This window comes from Carassius auratus, chromosome 23 (assembly GCF_003368295.1).
Source record: "Carassius auratus strain Wakin chromosome 23, ASM336829v1, whole genome shotgun sequence".
In the NCBI taxonomy this organism is placed as follows: Eukaryota; Metazoa; Chordata; class Actinopteri; order Cypriniformes; family Cyprinidae; genus Carassius; species Carassius auratus.
Window position 1 is genome coordinate 115,159 of NC_039265.1, and position 25,843 is coordinate 141,001.

Here is a 25,843-nt window from a genome sequence, read left to right on the forward strand (position 1 = left end):
TGCAAAATCATGTTGTGTGTTTTAGACATCCCTTCACTCTTTTAATAAATGCTGCTCACTGTTGGCAGGCGCTTAGAAAGCTCTTAGCACTTAGCCGAGGGGATCGCACCAGCTGAACGATGAAGTCAGCCCTGTTACTCTAGAACAATCTGAGGGGTGACATTACTTCAGTTCCTCAGATGTTAGCACTACTCAACTGTGCTTGGCTGTGTTCGAAAGCATGCAGCTTAATCAGTACAACACTGTATACTCACTGTATTCTGCCTGCTATTTAAAAAATAGTTAGTGAAATAGTAGACAGTCCTAGTAATAGTAGCTATTGATGTCATGCCAATTCATCAAGGTATTATAGGTGCACTTCCAACCCAAAGGATGTTCTAGATTTTGCAAGACAGATTGCCAAAATACTGTGCATTCCTCTTGAAAGAATTGCTCAAACAAGCCTGAAGCTTGGGACGCACCATGCCAACAGTCGGGCTATTGTCTGTTTGGTGTGTACGACTCGTTGGGCTCACATTGGCAGTAGTTTACCCATTTCAACATGTTGTTTCTGTGTGGGCACCTACAAGTGAGAGCTCTGATTGGACGTTCAGTTTAGTGAATGAGTCAGTGCAGGAAAATTGAAGCGAAAGTGATGGAAACAGGCAAGTGTATGAAGTCTGCACGGACAGAAGGCTGTTCTAATGTTTCTAATGTGACCATTTTCACAACAACATGAGCCGCTAAAGTTATCAACGTTCCTGATATTCAAAATGGTAAGCAAGCACTGATTTGTTTACGTTTGGTATATTTGTGTATGTCATGTACATACTTGTTTAATCTACAAGTCAGTGCGACTTATGTTTTTTTCCTCATCATGACGTATTTTTGGACTGATGCGACTTATACTTAGGTGTGACTTATAGTCCAAAAATACGTATTTATTATAAGTATTTGTTCTGTGTAGGTATCACAGTGTTAATACCATAGAATACTGTGAACGAATTAAACGCATAGATAATATACTATCAATATACCATTGATATCTGCTGATATAGACAGACAAAACACACGCAACGCAATGTACAAGGGTCACGATCGTGTGTTGGAACCGCAGGCGGTGAGTAAAACTGCTTCAAATATCTCTGTGTTGTTAACTTAGCTATCGGCGCGTTAGCACATTGTACTGATGAAAACTTCCTAATCATCCGGAAGAAGGAGGCGGGAACCGGCACACAATCAAAATGAAACTTTAATTATTCAAAATAAACACAAAACGGCGCACCAGCCCCTCACGGATGACTGGTGTGCATAAATAAAAAGCAAACACATAAAATAATGTCCAGGCCTGGTCCTCTCTCGTCCTTCACTATAGTCGCTCCAGTTTTATATCCTTCCATCTCCTACGTGGGACTCGAGACCGGCGGTGGGGTGCAGGTGCAGCTCATCTTCAATCACTACACCTGGCCTCACTCCTCGTTCCCACGCCTCTCGGCCCCGCCCCACTCACCACACACATCAAGTAAACAACATGCGATGTTGTCATCAAACTGCACTTTCCACATGTACACCTAAAAAAAAAAAAAAAGACGACATAAAGTGGAACTTTTCCAAAACCGCTAAGCAAATATATACAGTTTCAGTACATACCATATAGAGACGTCGTTGCTGCTGCTCTTGTTAAATTTCAGCCTCTGGATCTGATTCTGGGTCATAAATATACGCTGAATCTGACTGTTAGCCATGGTTTGTTTTGGTTGGTTTTTTCCTCACGGTAATGTCACAGCTTCCAACCGCTCTCAAAGCAAAATCCTACTCGCGCTAGTGATTCTTTAGCTCCGCCCACACGTCACGCCTCCAGCCGGTCGTGTTTTTCCGGGAAAAATCGGTACAGACTATCTTTCTCTAATAAATATAATAAAACTAAAGACTTTTTGGAGTTATGAAGGATGCAGTACTACTCTATAGGTACTCAAGATTAACAGGATATTGAGTGAAAACGAGCATTTCACCCCCCCTTTAAGGAGATCTTGATTGGTTCAAAATTATTTTCCAGCCTGATTGGTTGAAATTACCCCAAACTTCTCTAAAACCAGCCAACAGAAAAGTCTGACCAAGATAGCAGACCCATTTATAGTTAGAATAGTTAGAAACAGAGCTATGTGTTTTTTTTGGTTTGGAACATGCTCACACTGCTTTTATGTCATTGAACATTGAATGATTTAACCAGTGCATGCTTGTTGTTACTGGAAACGGACATGTTGCTTGAATAAACACCTGACTTTCTCTAGGAGAAATGCTGGCTAAAGCCTTTTGTTTGGGTGGAGAACAGCACTGACTTCATCTTCTCCAGAGGGCCTTGTTGATTTAAATTGACGTCACAGGTTAGGCTTTGGGTCACAAACGCAAACAAAGACTTGAGTCCCGAGCTGCCTGTTGTGTGTATGTTTTTAGGTGTGTCGGTTACATGAGGAAGTGATTGGACCCATGGCTCTGTATGTTCCTCCATCACACACGTCAGTGCCTCATGGAGTGGGTGGTTTATTCAGTCCCAATGCCTCAGAAAACTTAAGAGATGAAGTTCAGAGGAGAGTGTTACTGCATTGTAGTTTATCGTAAATCAAATATTAGAGTTGAGTTCACTTATGCAGAAACTCACATTGCCACAAAGGTCCCAATGCTCTGATTTTGCTTCAAGATCCAAATTTTGCTTTGGACTTAAAAGTGCTTAAAAGCCAAAGGCATATTTGTTTTTCTGTATGTAGTTTTGTTCATTCTTTTCAAGGATGTGTGCTCTTTCAGATCACAGCCTAATCACTGTGAAAGTGGGGTGAAATATTAACATTTTCGCTATTTCTTCATTCATTTTGACAGAAGGGGACAATAGAAGGCAATAGAGTTTCCTAAATGTCTGTCTAACTGCAAAATCACACATTGTCTGAATAGCTCCTACATTTAATGAAGAACTTTGTGCTTTAAAAAAAAAATGTTCTCGATGGTTTGAATACGAATAGCATAAATGAAATTGGACATACTACATCCGCCATGTTGTCATTAGTCTCGCGTATCGAGTCCTTCAGACTGGCAGCTTTCTTTGGCCGAGACCTGTTCATTAGGCCGATTGACCGACATGTCAAACAACCAATCACAGTTCGTTTCGTTCAGTGGCACGTTTCGGAGCGTGGAAATGTCGACACAATAAAAGATCAGTGTGTAAGACTCTGACATATTTTAAGGCTTCTGTGCCGGGAACTTTAAATATGTGACATACTTTTGAGAATCCAGTGTTTAGTTGATCCCTTTAAGCACTCGTTGCCACAGTTGTAAACACTATGGCTTTCTTCTTTCATGAGGGAGCTTGGTGCCACGGTATCTTTTATTCTAGGTAGAACATTAAATAACGTGACACACGTCTCCCAGAAATCCTGTATAATTCAACCAATCAGATGACGTCTTCGACACTCCTCAAGTGTTTCCACTTTTGTGTGCCGTGTGCATCAGACGTTCAGCCAACAATCTGTGGGTGTGATGTCTGAGACTATGTTGTTATTAACTGCGATTCCATTACCCTTCAAATTGTGCAAACTGAAGTTGCGAAAAAAAAAAATATGGGCAATGAAAACTTGTGCATTTTGCAAAAACTTCGTAAGAAGAGCAGTTCAAAAATTTCAGCCAAATTTAAAAATATTTTATACAATGGAAACAGTTTTTTTTTTTTGTATTATTATTATTTACAGGTCACATGCCATACTTAAAAATCACATGATTATTTTTTAATGCACTATAACATCCAATAAACACTTCATACATGGCCACTCTCAACTGTAAGGGGCTTTCCTGGTCAGTAATGCTTGGATAACTCCTTATTTACACTGCGCATGTCTGTGGTGCGTTACAGCTCCTACACAGCCACTGAATGCTGATTTCAGCAGTTCTAGTCAATGCTTGTTTATACCAGCTGTGCTGTGGCTTGTTTCAGAAGTGGCTCTCCTTTGACCTTCGTTTAAAAATAATGGATACGCCATCATTTCGCAACAGTTACTTATATAGTTTAATAGGTTAATTGTCGCCTACTGTTCACTTTCAGAAAAAAAATTCTGAAAAAAAAAACATCTTGTCAGTGGGGCAGGACACTCAAAATGTCACCTTTGTAACTTATTTATCCTTGAATGGATCATTATAGTACTATAAGAGTATATACTACTACCTTAATAGTATATATTACTACTCTAAGGTGCTAGTATGCACCCTTTATGGGTAAAAACGGTACATAGGTGTCACTTTGAGGGTATTGCCCCAGTGACGAGCTGTTTTACCCCTAAAGGTAAAATAACTGAACATTTTTTTCAGAGTGTTTATTTAACTATGAATTCAGATGTTTTCATCTGCTGTATATTATGGAAGTATTGAAGGTTATTTTCTTATATAATATATATATATATATAATATATATATAAAATGTATATATAAAAATAACTGTTCACCAAGATTCTGTATAAACATTTATTAGTTGTCCTAAAAGTGAAAAGTGAGCGCAGAAATGTTTCCGCTAATGCACACTGTAGCGCCCCCTGTGGCGATGCTGAGGAGGCAACTCTCTTTGAAATCAAGCTTGCATAGAAGTATTAATGTACGTGCCTATGGTATGTTTCAGAGTGTAAGAAGAGATCTGTTAGTGTGCTGTTCTGGGAGAAGGATTTCTAATAATCACAAAACAGGGATTTAATTTTTAAGAACCCGACTCCTAACGGCGTGGCAAAGTGGTCTTTGTAAGAAAAAGAGAGCGAGTGTGTTTCTTTCACAGTCATCTCTGTGGTATCCTGTTTCAAGCTTGCCACTCATAATGAAGGGAATCCTTAGTGAGGCATAACTTCTCTGGAAGCAAGCCTTATAAAGCTGTGTGCGTGTTAGCAGTGCATCAGAGAGAGAGAGAGACAGGGAATTGAACACAAACAGATCTCTATGGAGAAAAGTCAGCTGCTCATAGCCTGCGCTTGGAATTTACTAACACAGGCACTCTGGAATTGGTTAGCCCAACTTACTTACATTTTTCTTTCTTTCTGCATTTTTTCTCCCTCCCTTTTCCAGTCAGAAAACAACCCCAGATCTGTTCCAGGCACTGGACAGTAGTGGAGTGGGCGGTTTCATGTTATTTGGTCTAGATACGGCTCCACAGTCCGCCTGTAACTCTCTCACTCTCTCCTCTGTTCTCTTGACAGAGAGCTCCTCGCACGGTGAGGATACAAGCGCTGCTGTTCCTGAGCAGTTCACTGGTCTGCTTCACGGTTCCTCGCCGGTGGTCGACTGTCAGGAGGAAGCGTTCAGTCTGCCGTCCTCTGGAGTGAAGTCCGGTGAGGCTTCCAGCACTTCGACATCTGCCAGCTCCGCCCCCCTTCCCCATCGCAAATCGGCAGCCACCATGGAAACCATTCTCCAGGACACTGACCCCAAAGCTATCTATGCCACGGTCAACAAAGAGCCGCGGGATTCATCGAGAAACAACTCACCGGCACGCGATTCTCCACAGACGAGAAGGATGCCTCCGCCAGGTGATCTCAAACTAGCACGTAGCCTTTCGAAGTCTGACTCCGACCTGCTGGTGTCTCCACCCGGTGAGGAAGAGACAGGGTTGGGCGGCCGAAGTGAGTCCGTGTCCAACTGTAGCACCACCAAGAGAAGACTGGAAAAATCACCTTCGTTCACTTCAGAATGGGACGAGGTAAGAGCTCCGCCTTGTGGCCTGGATGTACCGTTCCTGAACCATTTTGTCATTTGTTGTGTATTCTTTAGCACTTTTTTGTTGTAGCGTACTGGAGAGTTTACATTTAGACTAAAGTCAGTTTGAGGTTTATTGAAAGATTATTATTCTATAATAATTAATTATTCATAGTTTATGATCATTTGTTTTGAAAAATAAGTTGGTTGGTGTCAGAATTGCATTTGAGGAACTTTTGGGTTCCCAAAGCTGTAATTAAAATAATATTCAATAGTTAAAAAAAATGTTTCAGCCTACATTATAAAATATACAATATTCTAAAGTCGTTTATTTTTACATCGCATTTAAAAATGTAATATAATCAATGTAATTTTTCATTTGGGTGCATCACTGAAAGTAAAAATGTAGGAATCTGTTAGTAATTGCACAGTCCATTGGGAAAATGTATGAGATGCAGGAAATGAATGATAAATGGTGACCATTCAGTCTGTCATTTCTCATCGTGTAGTGACTTAATGGGAAATGTGCATGCAAAAGCAGGTTCATACAAGCATCCTCTTCTCTAGTTTAAGGTCTGATGTTATCCGATAGTTTTTCTGGAATTTGAAACAGGAATTTTTTCCATAGACCACACAGCTGTTCATTTCTGGGGAGTTAAATGAATGCTTGGTCCTCAATAGACCTGGTCTTTGTTATTTACGTTATATCCAGTCTTTAAAACATTGTTGTGACATCATTGTTATTAGCGCCTGTAAATGAGGTAAGTCTCACACAGTGTCCAAGCATGGATGCTTCCGAGAAAGGAGGTGCTATAATTTCCTTGCTTACATGGAGCTGAGCAGGTAATCTGCCAGACTGATGTCTTGAATCTCCAGAAGAACATAAACTTGTCTTCTTTCTGTTGTCTGCATATGTTCATGATGTCAGATGATGTAAAATGGCCAGAAACAGTCTAAACAAACACCATCTGCTACGTTTAGGTGCGTGACAAGCCTCATATGCTTGAAACTGTAGTCCCACCACAAAAAGTGATAGTTTGGTTAATAACACACTTTTTTAACAGAAGAATGAATGTTTTTTAATAAATTATGAGCTTCACATTTCTGGATGCTTCCATTGTAAGTTTTTAACCCTAAATGCAGTTTATGCTGTTGATTAAGCTTAACTCGGCTTGGGACATTCCTTTAAAAATGACATATGTCCATTTCTTTGAGAAAAATGTCTGAGCGGAAAATGAGAGGAAATGTCTGTAATCCAGTCAGAGTTAAGTGTCCTGTATTACCATTACTTTAGCTTCAATCTGAAGATCTAGACACTGGATACAAACCCAGAGGGACTGGCGCACAGTTTCCATCACCCTGGGTCTTACACTCTTACAGGCGAGACGCTCGCAGGTAATGAGAGACTTGCCCAACACACTCAAGTGCACGGATGAATTACTGAGAAGCATCGGGGGCTGAAACGCCATTTTTGTTTTCGTCTTATTAGACATGTTTGTATGAAAGCCCATTTCCGCCACTAAATAATCAATAAAACAAGGTAACTGCAAATTTTGATCTCTCTTTTTTTTTGTTTTCATGTTGTAAGTCTGACTTTATTTCCCGTAATTGCGAGTTTGTCAGAATCGCGAGAAAGAAATTCAGAATTGCGAGATAAAGTTGGGCTTCAGAAATGGGCTCCCATATGTTTGACTCTTTTCTAACGCACACAATGGACTTAACGTAAAAAGTAGCTAGTTGAAACCCATCAAATGTCTTTGGCGTAATCTGTTGAAATGATTCAATTCCATTGATATTCTGTTGATATTAGGAAGAACCGTGTTTTAATTATTGACTCAGCATAAGATCTATAAAATGAATTTACCTCCTTTCACTAACTATTTGTTTGAAAAGAACAGTCTTTTTTAATCCCTGTTTTGTAGCCTTTTTATAGAAAGTGTCTTTTGTCGCAGTGTAACAGTTAAAAAAGAGATTTTCAGTTCATACTCCCTGTCCATGTTTGTTACTCTCTCCTGCCCTCTGCTGGGATGCATCCATCCATCCATCCATCCACCGTATCTCATCTGTCTGCATATCATTTCAGCATTTTATTTAGAAACAGGAGCTTGTGAAGAAACAGCAGTAGTGTTTTGTGATGCCAGTGATCGATTGTTTTCTTGTAAAGGTAAACTGTAGCAGCTGCAGCTTGTGAGTCTGGTGTGTGTGAGAGCCGCAGCGGTTCATGTGCAGAGCTGTCTGTTTGCCGCTTCAGTGAGTCGCAGCAGCAAACGAAGCACCCAGAGTGAATCATGAAGCTTAATTCACTTTGCTCCCAGTGGATTTGTGCTCTTAATGAACACGCTTTTATTGACTAGCCTTAGCGATTGCTTGATTCATGGCAGTCAGTGATGGAATCAACTGATGGAGTCGTCATGAAATCAAAATCATTGGATTCAAAGTTAAATGTAAACCTGAAAGTAACATTATCATATGCTTATGAATTTAAATGATAATATATATATTATAAAAGGAAAATTGCTAATTGTTAATTCCATGTGTTGTGCATCACATGTACTTGTGTTTGCTCAATTTAGAGGGACTTAATTTGAAGATTCCTTAAATTTTAAATATTTATTTCATTACTGCTGTTTTTAATAGATTTGTATTAAATAATAAATCCAAAAATAAATTAATAAATAATCGATCATATAAAACAGGCAATGCACAATTTCTGAAAAAAAAGACATTCCATAGAATTCAATTGATTAGACATGATCTTTGATTGGTACATTCTAATTAAACCATTAATACAGAATTCAGAAAATTACAAATGTTATTAACCTCTGTTGTTAAGCTATGGAAGTTTCATAATTTGAATAAATTAGAGATCCTTTTTGGAAAAAAATAAAAATAAAATACAAACATTGAATTCAATCATTAAATTGTAAAAAAAAAAAGAAAAAAAAAAAAAGGAGGGTAATGGAATTCAAGAAAAATAAAACGGTACTTTTTTTTGCCACCTATCAAAAGTATATAATTTAAATGCTTAACTTTCCCCCCAATTATTTATCCAAAAGGCTTTACTTTCTAGGAGAAACTTTATTTTTTTTATCATCCAATTAATTACAGATGGGTAAAAACAAATCTCTCTCTACTTTAATAATGTGTCATTCAACTCTGAAATGCGTCAGATCTCAGATGTGAAATGATTGTAAATGTTGACTTTGAATCAACAGAAGCGTCGTCGCAGCAGAGTTTCTCTCCGTCTGTTGTCTGTGTGTGTGGACCGTCAGTCCTGCAGTGCCTAATGTCCAAACAGCAGTCTGTCATCATTTCTCTTGTCTGTTTCTGTCTCTCTCCTCCCCCAGCGGTCACGGCTGGCTGGTCCGGGACACTTCGCTGCCCTGAGTGACAGCGTGTGGGTGCAGGAACGCACAACACCCATCACTTTCCCTCTGTCTGTCTCTCTCTCTGTCTGTCTCTGTGTGTCCTCATTCCACACAGACACAGAGTCTCACACGAAGTCTAATTTTTCATTGAAAGGAGATTTTGACTTGCATGAGGGTGTGTGTGTGTTGGGGTTGGGCCGTCCCAGGATTAGACTGTGTGGGAAGCTGTCTGTATGGGCCAGCAAGTTTAGGAAGGGGAGGTTTGCTCTGGATGTGGAGATGCAGCCAGCCCGAGGGAGTTAAACCAGTGAGTCTCCTCTCCCTCTGCCGTCCCGTCCCGTCCCGGCCCAATGGCTGCCCCCCGACCAGCATTTGTGAGTGTGATTGTTCTCTTCCTATCAGCTGCCTTTGATAGATGACGACGTTGTTGTTTTAAAAACGTTGTCGTGTACATGAGATTGATGTCCACAAATTCTCAGTGGTGAATGTCTTGGGAGGATCCAGGAATATATTTGGCTCTGGAGAGATGGATTTATTAGAAAACGTAGAAAGAATGATTCCAGCAGTTGTTTTGCTCTGTTTGCTTTTACTGGGAGAGTTTACTCAAGTTGACACTAATTTTAAATCCTCAAAAAATCTTTTCTTTTTTTATGTATTTTCGTTGGTTGTTTGTTTTAATTTTACATTAAAATTGCATGATAGTGATTAGTTTTTTTATTTTTCTTTCTTTCTTTTTATTTTTTTATAAAATGTTTCGTTGTTGCCGAACACTGTTTGCTATCATTTAGATCTTCCCTCACCAATTTTTTTTTTTTTTACTAAAACCAATGTCACATTTCTGCAATTAGTGCCTTTTATTAATGAATGTTTCTTTCCGACAAAACCGTTTTTGGCCATTTAATTTATTTCTGTAAACCTGTAAGATTAATTTAAACACGATTACCAAACATGATTACCGATTGTTGTTGTTGTTGTGCATGAACAGTTTTTAATTTTTTTTGTCCGTTTTGTTTGTCATAATTTAAATCCCCAGACTTTTACCAGGACTTAATTAGTATAAATATTGTTTTGTGTAAATTAGATTTTCCATTTGCTGTGATATGTTTCCCCTATATATATGCATATAAATGCATATTTTGACGTAGCGTGCAAAAATAGTTTGTAAATAAGGATATTATTTTTCAATTTGCAGTGATTTGCTTTCATATTTGTAAACTTGCTACGAATCGTAAGACCAATTTTACATGCTTCATCAATTAGCATAAAAAATGACTTGTCAAGTTTGCTTTGCCAAAATGTTTTTGCCGGTGTTTGCTACAGTTTTGAAACTTTCGAGTTTGTCACATACTTTAAAGATTTAGGGTTTCCATTTGTTTTCACTGAACACTTTTACACCAGCATTTCTGTGATTTTCAATTTGCATTTCAAATTGTAAAACAAATTTTGCATGCTTCAAAGATTGCCCTATATTAAAAAATATAACATAAATATATTTTCATTTGTTGTGCCTGAAAAAAAATTCCTCTAGTGTTTGCTTTTAATATATTTCTCTAAACTTTGAAAAGTTTCAACAGTTCAGAATACAACTTCTGTAAGATTTGCCATTGCTTGCTACAATTTTAATTGCCCTAAACTGACCAATTAGCTGAATTTAAGCGATTAGCGCGTGACACAGCGTTTGTGATGTAACACTGATGACAGAGAGGCTCTTCTGCACGGCTCTGGCTCGACTGGCACCTGTCTTGGCAGGAGTCTGCTCTTGTTGAACGGACGGCAGCTTGGATCTTTTGTGACTGGTTCTTGCCACTCGGTCTTACTCCTTTTGCCTTTTGTTTGCCCATGTCAGCCTTGCCAGATGCCTGGAGTCTTTGTAGTGGCACAGCGGTTATCTATTCTGAAGAGGGCCACAGACACACAATCGTCCCCACGGCTCGACTATACTTCAGCTGTCGACCTGTGACTCCAGAGCAGCCTTTGACTCTGCTATTGTTTGAGCTGTTTACCATGAAGAGGCCCTTACCGGCCCCTCACAATGAACCGCTCTCTACATTATCTCAAGAAACTGACTACAGGCCCTGAGAATCAATAACATTGTTTAGTTGTGTGTGTGTGTGTGTGTGGGGTTGGTGTGTGATCTGTTTTACAAACACAAGCAGTATACTGTATGATGCAAGCTCTCTTGCTGATGCAGAAAACATTTAATTATTTAGCATTTATTCACTCATTTATTTCCTTTGCATGCAGTATTTCTCACTTTGGTTCATTAATTGAGCCGTGCATAACGCGCGTGTGATTATAACTCGCCTTGCCTTATTTGCATGCAGCACAGTTCATCTGGACTGAGTTCGAACCTGTCAGCCTCTGGAGCTCTCCGGCTCTGTTTAGAGAGTCACAGATGATGACAGGAAGACATGCTTGAGGAAGCCCAAGCAAGATCAGGTTCGTTTTCTGAAAATACACCTAGGAAGAGAGATATTTTTCTGATTTTAGGAAGCGCTCTTATCACATTTGGACCGGCGTTGGTGTTGAATTGCCTCTAGATGGCTCTATGTAATCCATGTTAGTTTTCTTTTTTTGTTTTCTTAATCACAGCTTATAGTATGACTTACGTTTAGTGGAGCAGAAATGAGACAATTTCATTAATAAACAGTAAAAACATACATACCATACATCGAATAAGATTTAGAGATGGGTTAAATGTGCTTAGTTTTCAGTGTCATGATGCAAAAACTTAATCATCCCAAAAAATGCTAAATCAAATGGATGTCCTTCTTTAAATTTTGGGGTGAAATATGACCTGGATATGTTCTTGATTCACCCAGTTATGTAAGTGTCCCAGGCTAATTCTACTTAAGCATTTATCTGCAGTGAAATATATCCCTAGCTCACATAGACGTCAGTTCGTTACTCATCTTCATTTCAATTGTGTGATAAGGTCAGCAGACACACTGATTAAATTGAAGAATACTGATCTAGATAAATATGAGAGCCTTTGCATTTTCAGACAAGAGGAAAGCAATTGTGGCAAAGAGGAGTTTGGGCTGGGGTTTGCTGCTGAAATCTGGTTAAAAGTCAGAGCTTTATTTAACCGTTGCATCTGCAGTCGTCATTCACAGGTTCTACACTTCCAATGCTTGTTTATTTCATATTTTGATGTTTTCCGCTAGCAGAAAGATGTGTTATATTTAAAAACCCAGTGCATTGAATTTTGCATTATTCAGGACAGAAAAATACAAAAATAGAAGCAAATAAGATTCCCTGTGTCAATAAATACCATTTTAAGTCAGTCAATTTCTCTTTATCGGTCAAGGTGGAATCAATAATTAATACTGATGCTTTATTTCAGCTTTTTTACTACATTTATTCTTTTAGCCATCTTTGACTCGTATCATTTGATCACTAACTATAACTGTGTGAAGATTTGTAAAAGACAGGAAGTGAGTAGTCGATGAGGTGCGGTGAGCGCTGTAGCAGATGCACTGGATATTGTAAATGAGAAAACTGTGCTGTGGGACAGAGAGATGTCAGACAGAACTGATGACTCGTCTGCCTTCTGATGGATTCTGGATGAGACCGGAATGAAAAACCTTCACTCAGCTTATCCTTAAATCAAAAAACCCTTCTGTTGAAGATGGAGCCGGAGCGCTGGGATCAAAGCGCTCCCACTTTCCCAGTCTACTTTTCTTTTCTATTCTTTTTTTTTTGACAGCCATTCAAGAGTTTGTGTGTCTTCAAAGGGTTTATTTCTGGAAACACGGTCACTGAGGTGTCAAACCAACCTGTGGGTCACGGTTATATTTAGTTCCCATTAACTGTATTAAAGAGTTTCTCAGCTGTGCCATTGTCAAGGGTCAAACTTTGTTCTCCTTTTATGCAAAAAATAGCAATTGAACAGAAGTTGGTTTTCTCCCTGCAGAGACAGAGGCATTCCCTCTCTATTCCATGGAGACAGCGGCCGTCCCAAAGAGTAAGACCCTTCACACGTCCCTCTGGCTTGCCGTCCACATCTGCTGTTCCTCTGCTCTGTGCTGCTGCTCGCCGGTTTTTACAGATTCTGCAGAACCAATATTACTTATAGCAAAGTTAAATGGAGCTGTTCTTGTGATTTACATGTTTTGCAAATGAATGGTTTACATAGAACTTTTTTGTTAAAGTGGTAGTTCACCAACAGATACACATTCTGTTATCTTTTACTCACCACCATGGCTTTTCAAACCTGTATGACTTTCTTCTGTTAATGTAGAAGAAATGTTGAATAATGGTGATCAATTTTGGTTCCTATTGACTTCCTTTATATTTTTTGTCCATGCAGTGGAAGTCAATGGGAACCAAAAACAGTTTGGTTACCAACGTTCTTCCAACTCCTCTGGTGAACTATCACTTTAACTAAAACTATTAAAAATCACTTTTGTTAATTTAAATAATGCTGTAAAAATAAAAATTTAATTAAATAAATACATAAAGCAAGGTATATTGAAATATAAAAATAAATAAAAAAACTAATAAAATAAAAAAGCTCTTTAGAATTACTAAAACCTGATATGAAAATAAAAATAGAAAAATAAAAGCTAATTCGAAATGTTAATAAATGGTTGTGATGTTCCAAACCAGCATGTCTCTTTCTTCTGTGTGAGGAAAAAGGAGATAATTTTCAGAATGTTCATGCTGTTCTTTTTCATATAAAAAAAAAAAAAAAAGCCCATACAGTCTTCTGAAGAGATTTATTATAATAGTTTTGTATGAAAAACAGATCGGAATTAAAGTAAGGAATCTTTACTTCAAGTAAAACTAAACCATCATGCAGATGCTTTCATGCAATGGAAGAGAGCAGCTTGAATGTTCTTCAAAATATCTTCTTTTGTGTTCCACTGCAAACTTTTTATTTATTTTATTGTATTATATTTTATTTTATTTTAGGTAAAATATTTGTCACTACATTTTTTTAAACTATGTCAGTGTCTTCTCGCAGCTCTCCCTCAGCTTTTCTTGGCAATGGTGGCAGGATTCAAATCTCCTTTTTCTGTCTACCGCTGTCTTTTTTGACCTCGCTACTTTGGATAAGCTATTGCTCGGCAGCTTTGCTGTCAGTTAAAATGAATCGCTTTCTTTAACTAACTCATAGTTCATTATTTTTTCCATTTCTGCCAGTGTTTAGAATCAGCCACACAGACTCATTATCCCAGAGTTAAAAGAATTTCAAATGCCTCGTCACCTCCTCCATTGTCTTCATATTACATAACTCCACTGTTGTACTGAAGAATTAGGAGCTGCTTCCACACATCAGTAGATTCATTAACTGTTAAGGACAGATCTTAATCCCATTGACTGGGATACAACTTGTTTTTGATGTTATGAGTTCATTTTTTGTGATTTGAATTAATGCATTTCCACATTAAAATGACAACCCAGACTGTGCTAATGTAATCAGTGGCCTTTCAGTTACCGCAGCAGTCTGTCAATCACTGAAAGGTGTGGATGACATGATCAATGAATGCTTACTCCAACTAAAGACTTGCTTACATGTCATTAGACTTTGCTAACTTTCAGAAATATCCTGCTTGGCTAAATTGCATTGATATATTCAGATTAGGGATGTCAAATTTCGATTATTTCCATGATCGATCGTCGTTTAAATTAACGATCAATTAATCGATTAATCGTTAACCATAATACTGCAAAATGCGTCTATTGCAGGCACGCAGTCAGCGCTATGACAGGATGTGCAAAAGCCACACACAAAACGCTTTCTCACTTGAATTAAAGAGGTTTTAGTCTGAATAAAATGCTAGTAGCAGGATTATAAAATGAATAGATGCGATTATGATCATTTGATAAAATGAAGAGAGCGCGCCATACTTTTGAGGTCATTTTACTTTGTTGACAGTTTCCAATCCCGCACGGAGAACGCTGAACGCGCCTCTTGAAATGGTTTTGTGGTGCTCGTTGTTGTATTTTAAAGCACAATTGCAATGTTTTCAACTGATATTATTGTATTTAAAATAAAATTATCCGAAATGTGGAGCGCGTGTGACTGCGCTGCACATTAAGTGAACTACATCGGCGCTGCTGCACCAAAACACACTGTTGCTCACATTAATTTGATCCTGCTGGATTCTGTCCTAGAAAATGTCAGATTTTTAAAAATCCGGCATACAGCGCATTAGATCGTGACAGTGCATGCGTGCACACGAGGATGAGCGAGCGCGACTTTGGCTAGATTTATTTGGAGGTTATTGCTCATGTCTCATTCGGCACAAATCGAAATGTTTCCATATTCGCAATGTATTTGAATGTTAAACTATTATTTATAATGTAAACTAGGCTGTACTTAACACGCATTCGCATATAGACGGAAAAGATCATCCTATGAGCAAAAACGTCCTTGGAACAGCAGAGAGGACCGGTATACTACGGTCTATTTAAACTGACCAGTGTAACCTTTTAAATGTTTATTTGACTATTTTATTTTGATAATGAACAGACTGCGATGTAAGTTTGAATCGCTAGAATATACGTGTGCAGCAGGCTCCGGGGCGATCGAAACAGCTGAGACAGAAGAAAAATATATATATTTTCCGCAAAAGTGTTTACTTTCATTTGTGCACACTCACAATAAAAACAGAAGATTTGTGCTCTTGTAAAATAAAGCAAACAAACAGAATGCGTTGTCATCCTTTTTTTTTTTTTTTTTTTTTTTTTTTTTTTTGTGAACTTATGGAGCGCCCACACTTCTGTTTTAAATCCGTTAATCTTAATTATTTAAGTCGGATATATTTCGCATAGCCTATTTAAAAAAAAAAAAAAAAAAAACATGAAAACAAATTGTTATTTTTATGTTGGGCCTATTACTTAGTAGGCTATAAATTTTCCTTAAAGCATCCCATTTTGTCCCAGGGCTTAGAACCTGTGCCCTAGTCAGGTCCATGCAGAAACTTGTGAACGATGCTCGGCGTCACCGTTTAGTGACAGCAGTGAATGCTCCAGGAATGTGTCGGTCACAGCGCCTATTAATCGCTGTTTTGAATCCAGCAATTATTTATTTAGAAATGATAAGATCTGATTATGACAAGTGTGGTATAAAAGCTTTGTTTATTAGAGGAATAATAGGTTAACTGGAAAATGTTAGACCATGCTTTTGGACCCCATAGTCTTCATTTACGCGGCTTTGTTCTGGTTTGCCGGTTGGTCACGAATTTCCACAAATTCAGTATATTTAGGCATTGTTTCTTTTCCTAAATCTTCATAGTCTAACCCTCTAATTTCCCAGGTTTATTTTATTATCTTTCGCTTTTAATAACTGTTTTCGCATCTCTTACTGTGGTAAACATGGGAAGGGAAATTAAAGATTTCATGAATTAAGAATTCGTTCGATTTATTAATTTGTTCCCTTATTTCACTTAAATCATGGGTTATTTAGGGAACAAAATTAATGAAACATGGACAATTGCCACATTTATAATTCGTAGGAATGAATTAACAAGTTGTAGGAATGAATAGACTACCTGTCCTGTCACTGTGTCCCGCAGCCCTGCAAAGCGCACGATATAAAACAGTTATCTGATGAAATGATTAGTAACTACATTTCTATTGCATTTAATGTTGAAGAACTTTTATGTTGTTTCTATTTTAATGTACTTTAAAGTTTAAATTACATTAAAAGCTTAATTTGTACATTGTGAATGAATGATGATGCTTTTATATATCGTCACCGTCACTCACAGCCGCTCGCACGTGTTGAGTGCGCATGAGCCGCACGCAGCCCAACATTGAATCGGTTAACCGACCATCCATAGCCTTAATCGATTGCATCTCTTATCGACAATTAATCGATCATCGATTAATCGTTGACATCCCTAATTCAGATGCAAGGCAGAATTCCTACTTTTACCCTAATATCTTTTCAGACAGTGTCGTGTAGTCTGACATTTAACTGGTTGGACTGCTGATTGATGATGGTGAATATATGAAATGACATCCTGGACATGTTGTTCTCTTGTTCTCCTGCATGTTTACAAGTTAAGCTGTTTGTCTTGGAGTGCTTGGACTCTAGATTGTATTACATGTTTAAGCTTGGGTAGTTGACTGACACTCAGTTCACCTGTGACTAAGTATTGGTCAGGGCTGGTGCAACCAAATATTTCACTGTTTCCTATTTGCATTATGCATGATTCTTATAACCTTGGGATGATAGATGGTGTTTTCTCAGTCAGATTTGTTGGTGCACTACTGCTTTGTCTGCTCTGCTGGGAAATCATGAATGCAAAGTTTTAACATGAATCGCCGCTGCTTTTTTCACACTGCACTATGGTTAGTGTCTTCATTTGGTTTCACTGTGTTTGTTTTTTGCTTACAGATTGAGAAGATAATGAACCTAATTGGAGCCGGCATCGACTTTTCCAAAGACCAGGAATGCCCTGTCACAGGTATTTTTTTTTTTTAATAAATAAACCAAAAATATCACTTTTTAAATCTGATCTTTAGAAAATCTCAAAATATAAAATTCTCATTGTACATTATTATGTAGAGATGCCGTAAAATGTAGTTAGTTTGTTTTTTAGATTTAATATCGGCAAAAATATGGAAATAATTGTTAGCTTATAACTACAGGTGCACAAAAACCTTATTGTGCTTTATAATGTGCCTTTTTTGCATATTAACAGTAACTGAGTAGTATGCACAATATTGGATTTGGATCGGCCCATCTAACCGATCTGACAGAAAAAGTAATTATCGGAGCCGATATCCAATATAAGTATTTGGCGCATCCCTATTTATTATCCTACATCCATTAGTGTAGAAAACAATCATTCTGAATTGTAATATTGTTAAAGGAGAACGCTTTAACAATATTACTGTTTGCCTTCTATTAATAGTTAAGTCATCTAGTTTCATTTTACAGTAAGTAGAGTCAATAACTAAGGCGCAAGAGGATAGCGGGTGCATTTGAATGAAATGCGAGAGATCGCAGTGGTGTGATATACGTAAGAGATGTGATAGAAGCACCAGCCTCAAATACCTGGATGAGCGGTGTGTTATCCAGTAATGCTGATGCCAACAGTTGTTGTCATGGAATAACACACTAGGGCTGTCAAAAAATAACTTTTTTTATTTTCAATGTTTGTTGAATTTAAAGTAAAAATGCGTTAGGCTGCCTCATCAGTGGCACACAATATGCGATGACGATGCAAGTGTCGTTGTATTTTAATGTTTTTCATATCTTATCCAGCTGAACCCACTATCCCACTGAACCCACAGTAAACTGTAATATTAACAGAAATCATAAAAAAATACTGCTTCGGGTAATCCGTTACAGACACTAAAAGTTTATCCTCCTTCATAGCAGTCTCCAGACTTTCTAAGCAACGGTAAACTTTCATCATCACAACGGAAGGCCAGCCTCGCTGTTCATTTGATTGTAAATGTAAAAAAAAAAAAAAATGTGAATGACATTGGGCACTTTTTCTGCTCAGTTGATTTTTTTTCAACGTCAGGTGCTCAGCAAAAACGCGAGGTGAACAGGGCACATAAACCGCTTGTAGAATGCTCACTGCCAAATGAAAACAATTTAAGAAAGCTTACACTAAAATGCAAAAAAAAATTGCATTCTGTTTGATCGGGGCCTAATTTAGTTTTTCAGCCATTTTGACAGCCCTATAACACACATCAGACTGTCACGACTGACCAATCAGAGTTAAGTAGCCTATTCCAGAAAGCCATTTAATAAATATCTGGATGACATCATGTGCTGTCATTACCAATTCCAAATGCTCATTCAGGTACCAAAGGCAAACAGCCAACAGTACAAGGATGCACTTACGGTGTTCTGTAAATACTACTGAAAAATCATAACCCCCGAAAGCTTAGCTTAAAGGTGTGCTATAAATGAATTGTGCTTATAAATGGCTGTTGAGATGGCACTCTCGCTTGAAACGGAGTAGAAACTTGGACCCAGAAAGTGGATTGTCTTTAATTGAGAAGAGAAGAAACAATGTTTTGTTTTTGTTCTGTTACTTCTCATTGTACTCGAAGCTTTGGCCTCCTAGTTGTAGCTGACCATCACGTGTCTTCCTGGATTGTATGTTTCTAAATGAGGATCTGCCTTTGCATCGGTTCCCCTATGAAATGAGACCTGACCAAGCAATCCAGCAATGAAACTCAATAACCTATTGATGGGCAAGAGAAAGACGAAGGCCAAGTCCAGAAGAGTTACATTAGTAAACAGAGGAAATGAGGTTGGCTGGTCCTTTAAATGGAGAATGAGAAATCCCAGTGTGCCGTTGAAGGACAAGGGGACACTTGAGAGTTAAATCAATGGATGCTGAGACACTTGATGATTCCACCTTGGTGATGCATGACCTTGTTTTGTATGGATGACCTTCCTCTGGATTTAACCGAACTACAGCAATCGAGAACAGAGGGGCCGTCATGCTTGCTGTACCATTCGCTCCCGTTTGGCAACTCCTGCAAAAATGGATGGGAACACTTCTGTAAGCCTCTAATGAAGCACCCTTCATCTTAAAACCTGTAAAAACCTTTTCAAATTGTGTGTCTCTCTGCAAGGGGCCTTTGTGTTCCAACTGGGTTCATTGGCCCATATAAGTGCAAAGCCTAGCTAGAGGATCAGTTCTTCATCTGTCCTTGGTCACATTGCTCTGCCTCTGACCTCATTTCCTGTTTCCTGCAGGCATTCCTACTTGAACATGACTCTTGGTTTTTAATTTTATTCGTGGTGCTTACTAAACCAACATTTATTACTTACACTCTCACTGATGTTAGACATTTGAACAAAACTGTAAACAAAGTATTATTCTGCGACGGTCCTGTGCTTTCGATATAAATGATAGCATACATCGTGGCTTGTTGAGGAATGGTGCTTTTATTCTAAGAACTCATTCTAATTTTTGGATAAGCAATAAAATGGGAAAATAAATCTGGGGAGGTTTTGTTAAAAGCCAGCAAACCACCATCTAAATACCTCAGATAATGCTCTAGCATACTTATCTGGGTACATACTTATTTTGTTCTATTTAGCTAGTCATAATGCTTTTTTGGAATCTGAAGTGTGATAACGTATCATCATTTGAGCACTACAGAACTTTGACTTTGCTTGCCTCTTCTGATTCCACTGGAGATCTCTGTAACTGGTGTTTTTGCAATTCATTTATAAGGTATTTGACGCATCATCAAAACAGTATTTCATTAATAAACTCCTGCAACAGGATAGTAGGCAGGGTTTCTCTGTCCATGTGGATAAAGGTTCTAAAATATTAACATGCATGAGTGTCAGGGGAATTAGAAGAAGAACTGCCCTGCAGCTTGGCAGTAAACCCAGAGCTATGTCCTCCAGCCTAGAAGCTCTGCATATGCCTCTGTGTTTATTCTTTGCTTTCTGGATACACACTGTTAAGTTTTGTTTCTTTAATCAATGCCTCTAATATTTTTACCATAGTCAACAATATTCTGATGTAAGAGCAATGGTGCCAGTTGGGTCAATGAACCGGACAAAGGTTTGTTGAGTCCTTAGATAATGGACATCAGGCCCGCATTCTCTTATAGGGGAAGAGAGAGCAAAGCAGGGAGGGGAGGAGACTGGGAGAGGGAGGGGGAGCAGGAGTGAGGGAGAGAGAGAGAGAGGAGACGGAGCAGGAGCGCTGCAGAGCAGAATTGACAGCGTCCGGTTGAACAAGGAGACCGCACCTTCGGATTGCTTCTGCATTTCTTACCACATCCAGACTCGTTCGCAATGCAAGTGTGTCAAGTTTTACAGGCATTTTTTTGGAGCAGGCAAACACCCAACTGACCTTGCATTGCTAATTCACCAGCAGCCACGAAGTCTCGAGGAACTAGATGATAACGAGATGTCTGCAACATACTCTGAGGATTGACTGATGTGGGACAGGGACACACTTTCTCTGTTTGAACCTCTGTAGGACTCTGGGAGACTTTGTCGTGTTGGAAAAGCAAGTCTTGTACTTTTGCAGTTGGGTGTCTCTGATTAAGTTGAATGACTCGGGTGGATACTACATCTCATTGGTTTTTCCATTCGCTTTTGCTTTTAATTCGGTTTTGATTCCACCAACATTTTTTGGTAAGGCTTACATTTGGCGCCGTCTCCTGCAGCTAAATTTAATCAAACTCAGACATTCTTGTTTTGGAATAAAGTTGGAATCAAAACTTTTATTTGAGCAAAGACTCCGAAGCTTTTTTGCTTTTGCCCACATCTCATGTTCCTTTGATCCTGAGAATCACAGACTTTGTGCAATGCAAGTCGTGCAATCCTGCCTGGCTTTTAAGTAGCGCTATCATAGGGATTGGATTAGAAGTTCATAAGTTAAGAGATTCCAGGCTTACGGTAGAGTCCCATAGCAATTTTTAGTCACTCTTAGGAGATCAGGAGATTGTGAAGATCGTTTGACATCGCTTGGAAGTAATGACTGTTTGAGAAGTTTACTTGTGCATCTATCTGCACATGGACACCCATGAGAGAATACCAACTTTCAATCATCTGTTTGTTATGCTCTTCCTCATTAAACATCACAGTCAATTAGGACTTGCAATGGTGGATCTGCAAACTCACATTTCAGGAAGCTAGCCTGTTTGGGATTATAAGGAAACTGGATTGATTATAATGGTGCACATCGTCTTCTGTGACTTTTTGGGTTGTGAAATCAAAACTTTGATTCATAGGATGATTTCTGGGCTCAAATGGAAACTTTGATAATTGCTGGTATTGGAGCCCAGTAGTACTTCAATAGTAACCTCTCAAATGTAAATCGATTCAACATAATGTGGAGTCTAAATCTGTGATCAGTCCCAGCCTTGGGCCCATCTTCTTCCCAGATTCGACAACAACAAACTTCATTCTTAGCCAGCGTGGTTTCGCCCCTGCTGTGGGAGCGGCCACACCTCTCGGCCGGGATCCTGTCGCCTCTGCCGTCTTGGTGTTTGTGCTCTCGGCACTGTTGGCCGAGGATGATGTGGCAGTGCCACGTCTCTTCCTCCGACTGCCGATGCTACCGTCTCAATGGTTTCTCGCTGCTCAAGCGCCTTCCTCTGTCTGCAGGTGGATCCGGGAGGCTTCTTGAACAGCCGGTCGGGGATTGGTTGGAGCATATAGGCCTTCCACAGTATGAGAGCAAGCTACTGCTCAACGGCTTTGACGACCTGCGGTACATGGTGAGTAATTCCTAACTAGTTGTCTATTACAAATAAAAGCATTTCACTTTGCTACTCTACCTGTACCTACTGTACCGTGCTACCTAAAAGTTTTCTATGCCTTATCTTTTTTTATCAAATCTGATTGCCTTTAAGAAAATGACCACACATTACTTGTCATCAAAGAGCTTTTTTATGTTTTGCATGCCAGCTTTGATTCTGGTGCTGGATCATGGCCAGTTACTTTGATAATGCCTTCATGCAAATACTAAGCAAGAGAGTTTTCTAGTACCTTGAATAAATTGTGTTTACAAGTATGTAGCCGTACCAGAGCGAATCTGCAGCCAAGCAAACTTCTGAAATAGCAACAGAACTGTCAGCATTCTTCTTAAAACTGGAAAACTGGTAGGTCAAATGAACCGTGAGCGTTCTTTGGTCTTGACTTGATTTGCCATAGCAAAAATAGGCACTTAATCAAGTCGGATGTCCTGGTCTTTATCCAGGCTCTATATGATCAATCATTAACAACCTAATTAGGACGTTGTTATGAGATTGGATGCTTAGCGGAAGTTTGATTTAGACAGCGCTCAATCACTTCCGATAAGTGCACACTATAGACCACAGAAGTTTACAGTATATAAACACTAGCCTCTGGAAAATAGGCTTTGACTCTCAATAAAGAATTAGTTTTATTGGTGTCTGCTTATGCCCCAAGTTTCATCACCAAAAATGATACCTTTGTTTTGTTTTTTGAGTAAAGGTGAGTTAATATTTTTCTAAGTGGCTCTTTTGATGAATTCCACCTGGTGGAAGATACAACAGGCTGAAAGTCTTCTCTGAAAGGTCATGTTTAGGAAGTAGGATATCATAGACTGGCATTAAGATCTCTCGAGACTAGGGCAACCTTGAACTATTTTCACAAGCAGTTTATAACAGTCTTTTCTTAAATAGTGTATAAATACAGTTGCAATTGGTTACACTAAATAAGCTCTTCTCTTTTTGGCTATTGATCCACATGTTTTTGAGGATTCATATATTGGGACATGGCCCACAAACAGGTTCTTCACCAGATTGAGAAGCCCTTGAGGCTTTATGAAAGACGTCTGATGTCTTAGAAGGGGCTGTGTTGTTTTTACTATGTGAAGTAATGAGAATTGATGGTGATGCGGTTGAAAGCCTCAGCTGGTCGAGGGAGGTTATGTGTGTGCTGTAAATCAGAGATACAGACGGGTCCCTTGTTGGCCTATGTTCCACGCCGAGCGCCACCTCATTGCAGGAGTAATGAAGGTTTTATAGCCAAGCTGGTCAGGTGTGTGTGTGTGTGTGTGTGTGTGTGTGTGTGTGTGTGTGTGTGTGTGTGTGTGTGTGCATTATCCTGATGCATCATCCATCTCTGCAGATCCTTCAAAACATCACTCTAGATGTTCTTACACAGATAGAAAATACAATATGAGGCTCCAATCCATTAATACTTGTGGTTAGCTATTTGTAATGACTCTGAAGCCCAGCCACACTTTAAATTTAAAAAGAAATGTAAAATAAATTTAAATGTAGTAAAATGCTGCAGTTATTATTGTATTTTTTATTGGCAAACAGAAGACACAAAAAAATATTTAGAAAAATCTTACCGACCTCAATATGGAGTTAATATTAATATATATGCCGTTTCATTTATTTTTATTCAGGTAGCTCATGATGTGACGCTGTGCTCAAAATCAGTGCCGTGGCATGATGCGGTCACATAATCGCATAGTAAGTCTTTAGGATTTGAGTTTTTAGCACAACTCCACAATAACATTTCTCCTGATACAGGAGTCCAGTCTCTCTGCTGCATTCAGATGGTCTTGCCTGAATGCATTTGTGGACTTGTTCTGATTTATATATGCAGGATGAATAAATCTCGGCTGGACCGTACTGCTGTACTCTTACATACTTAACTCTGAATGTCTTAGTAGAGTGTAGTGAGGATTGAATTCAGCTTAGATTTGTTTATATGCTGGTCTGTACCTATCACACTGTAGCCCAGCCGCATTCAGCTTCGTAAGCAAAAGCCTCAATTTCATCTCCATGCATTTGAAATTAAAAAAAAAGGTCAGTCTTTCTTACAGTGAGCTGATTGGAAAGAGAGAGGCAGGCGTTTTTCACAGGACTATTTTAATAGCTCAGCGGGTTTAGCATCTTGAGCTGTCGATGTGTTTAATAGCCGCAGGATGCTTTGAACATCACTGTAAAGCTTCTTCCCATCTTTGTGTCTTTTTTCCACTTCCTCCCCAGTGCTTTTTGGAGATGAAGACTTCATCTTTCTGTGCTCTGACTCGGTTTTTCATGTCAGAGTGGAGGATTGAGTATAGTTTTCTCTGATATTACTGCTGCATGAAGCTTTTTTACATGCACAAACATGGTTTATTTCTTTTTGTATTTTTTCCGCTCTCCTCTCTTTCCTCTTAGTCTTCCAGAATTTTCTTCTCTATATTAAAATAAGACTGGGCTCCAGGTGGTGACTTTAATGGTTGCTAATGCATCATAATGTTTATGGCAATAATTGAACATCTAGCTAACTTCGATGACAGTCTGGATGGTTTTATATTTTTTCTCAGAAATCATCTTGTAGGCTGCCATTAGCTGCCGACTTTGGCAAACTGATTAACAATTACTCTCATGAGCCTAGCTCATTTAATGCATTTAATGCCCAGGTCAGTTTGAATCGGACTGTCATCCAATTTTTTAATTGTTTAAAATGAGCTAGGAACCATTTCCTATATATGTTTTAGGATTGTGAGGCTTGCAACAGTTTATTCACTAACTTATTCATATAACGTTATTTGTTAGTTCAAAAAAAATCATTTTCTTTTTCATCATTTTCTTTTTTTTATTTAACCTTTTTTTATTTTTTTATTCCCCCTGAAAAAGCATTGCATGTTGATTTTAATATTAATATTTATACATCATCTAAACGTAATGACTGTTGTCTGCACTTCTATCTAAAGTTATGTATAAGAAATTGCTACATTTATTCACCACGGATGCATTAAATTAAGTCTTTACATTGTTAGAAAATATAATCAATTTCAAATAAATGTTGTTATTTTGTACTTTTTCCAACAATCTTGGGAAAAAAAATGTTGCCGTTTCCATAATCATATTGACCAACAAATCTATATCCAGTATTGATAATAAAATGTGTTACCAACTTGTGTTATGAGCCGAATCAGAATGAGTATATTAGATTGATTTCTGAAGGATCATGTGAAGACTTTGATCACAGGAATAAATTGCATTTTAAAGTATATTCAAATAGAAAACGTTTATTTTAAATTCCAAATTTTACAAATTTTATTGTATTTTTAATCAGGTAAATGCAGCCTTTGTGAGCAAAAGAGAATTTCAAAAATATTAAACATTTAAAACCCCCAAACCTTCGAATGCTGGTGTATTTGCCAAATAGCTATTTACATATCCATTAACACTACTTCGGAAAATACTTTGGAATTTGTGTTCATTTATTTGGAGAACATACATTTGGAAAAGATTCTCATCTCTTCTCTACCCAATGTGGTATCATGCATATTAAAGACTTTCTTAAAGTCAAATCTGAAGTAATATACTTGCTGTGCTAGAAGGAGACA

The 25,843-nt window shown here is 38.4% G+C and overlaps 1 protein-coding gene across 6 annotated transcripts in view; it reads left to right on the forward strand.

Annotated features, from left to right (window-relative positions):
- LOC113040908 (ankyrin repeat and SAM domain-containing protein 1A-like) overlaps window positions 1-25,843 on the forward strand; it is a 67,392-nt gene that overhangs the window by 23,190 nt on the left and 18,359 nt on the right. For 3 of the 6 annotated variants that reach the window (XM_026199102.1, XM_026199104.1, XM_026199101.1), the window contains 4 exons: window positions 5,199-5,698; window positions 12,979-13,029; window positions 17,416-17,485; window positions 22,126-22,238. In XM_026199102.1, the coding sequence (XP_026054887.1) occupies window positions 5,199-5,698; window positions 12,979-13,029; window positions 17,416-17,485; window positions 22,126-22,238 (734 nt within the window). Of the gene's footprint in view, window positions 1-5,198; window positions 5,699-9,178; window positions 9,437-12,978; window positions 13,030-17,415; window positions 17,486-22,125; window positions 22,239-25,843 lie in introns of those variants that run through there. The other 3 variants (XM_026199105.1, XM_026199103.1, XM_026199106.1) reach the window with 3 other exon arrangements.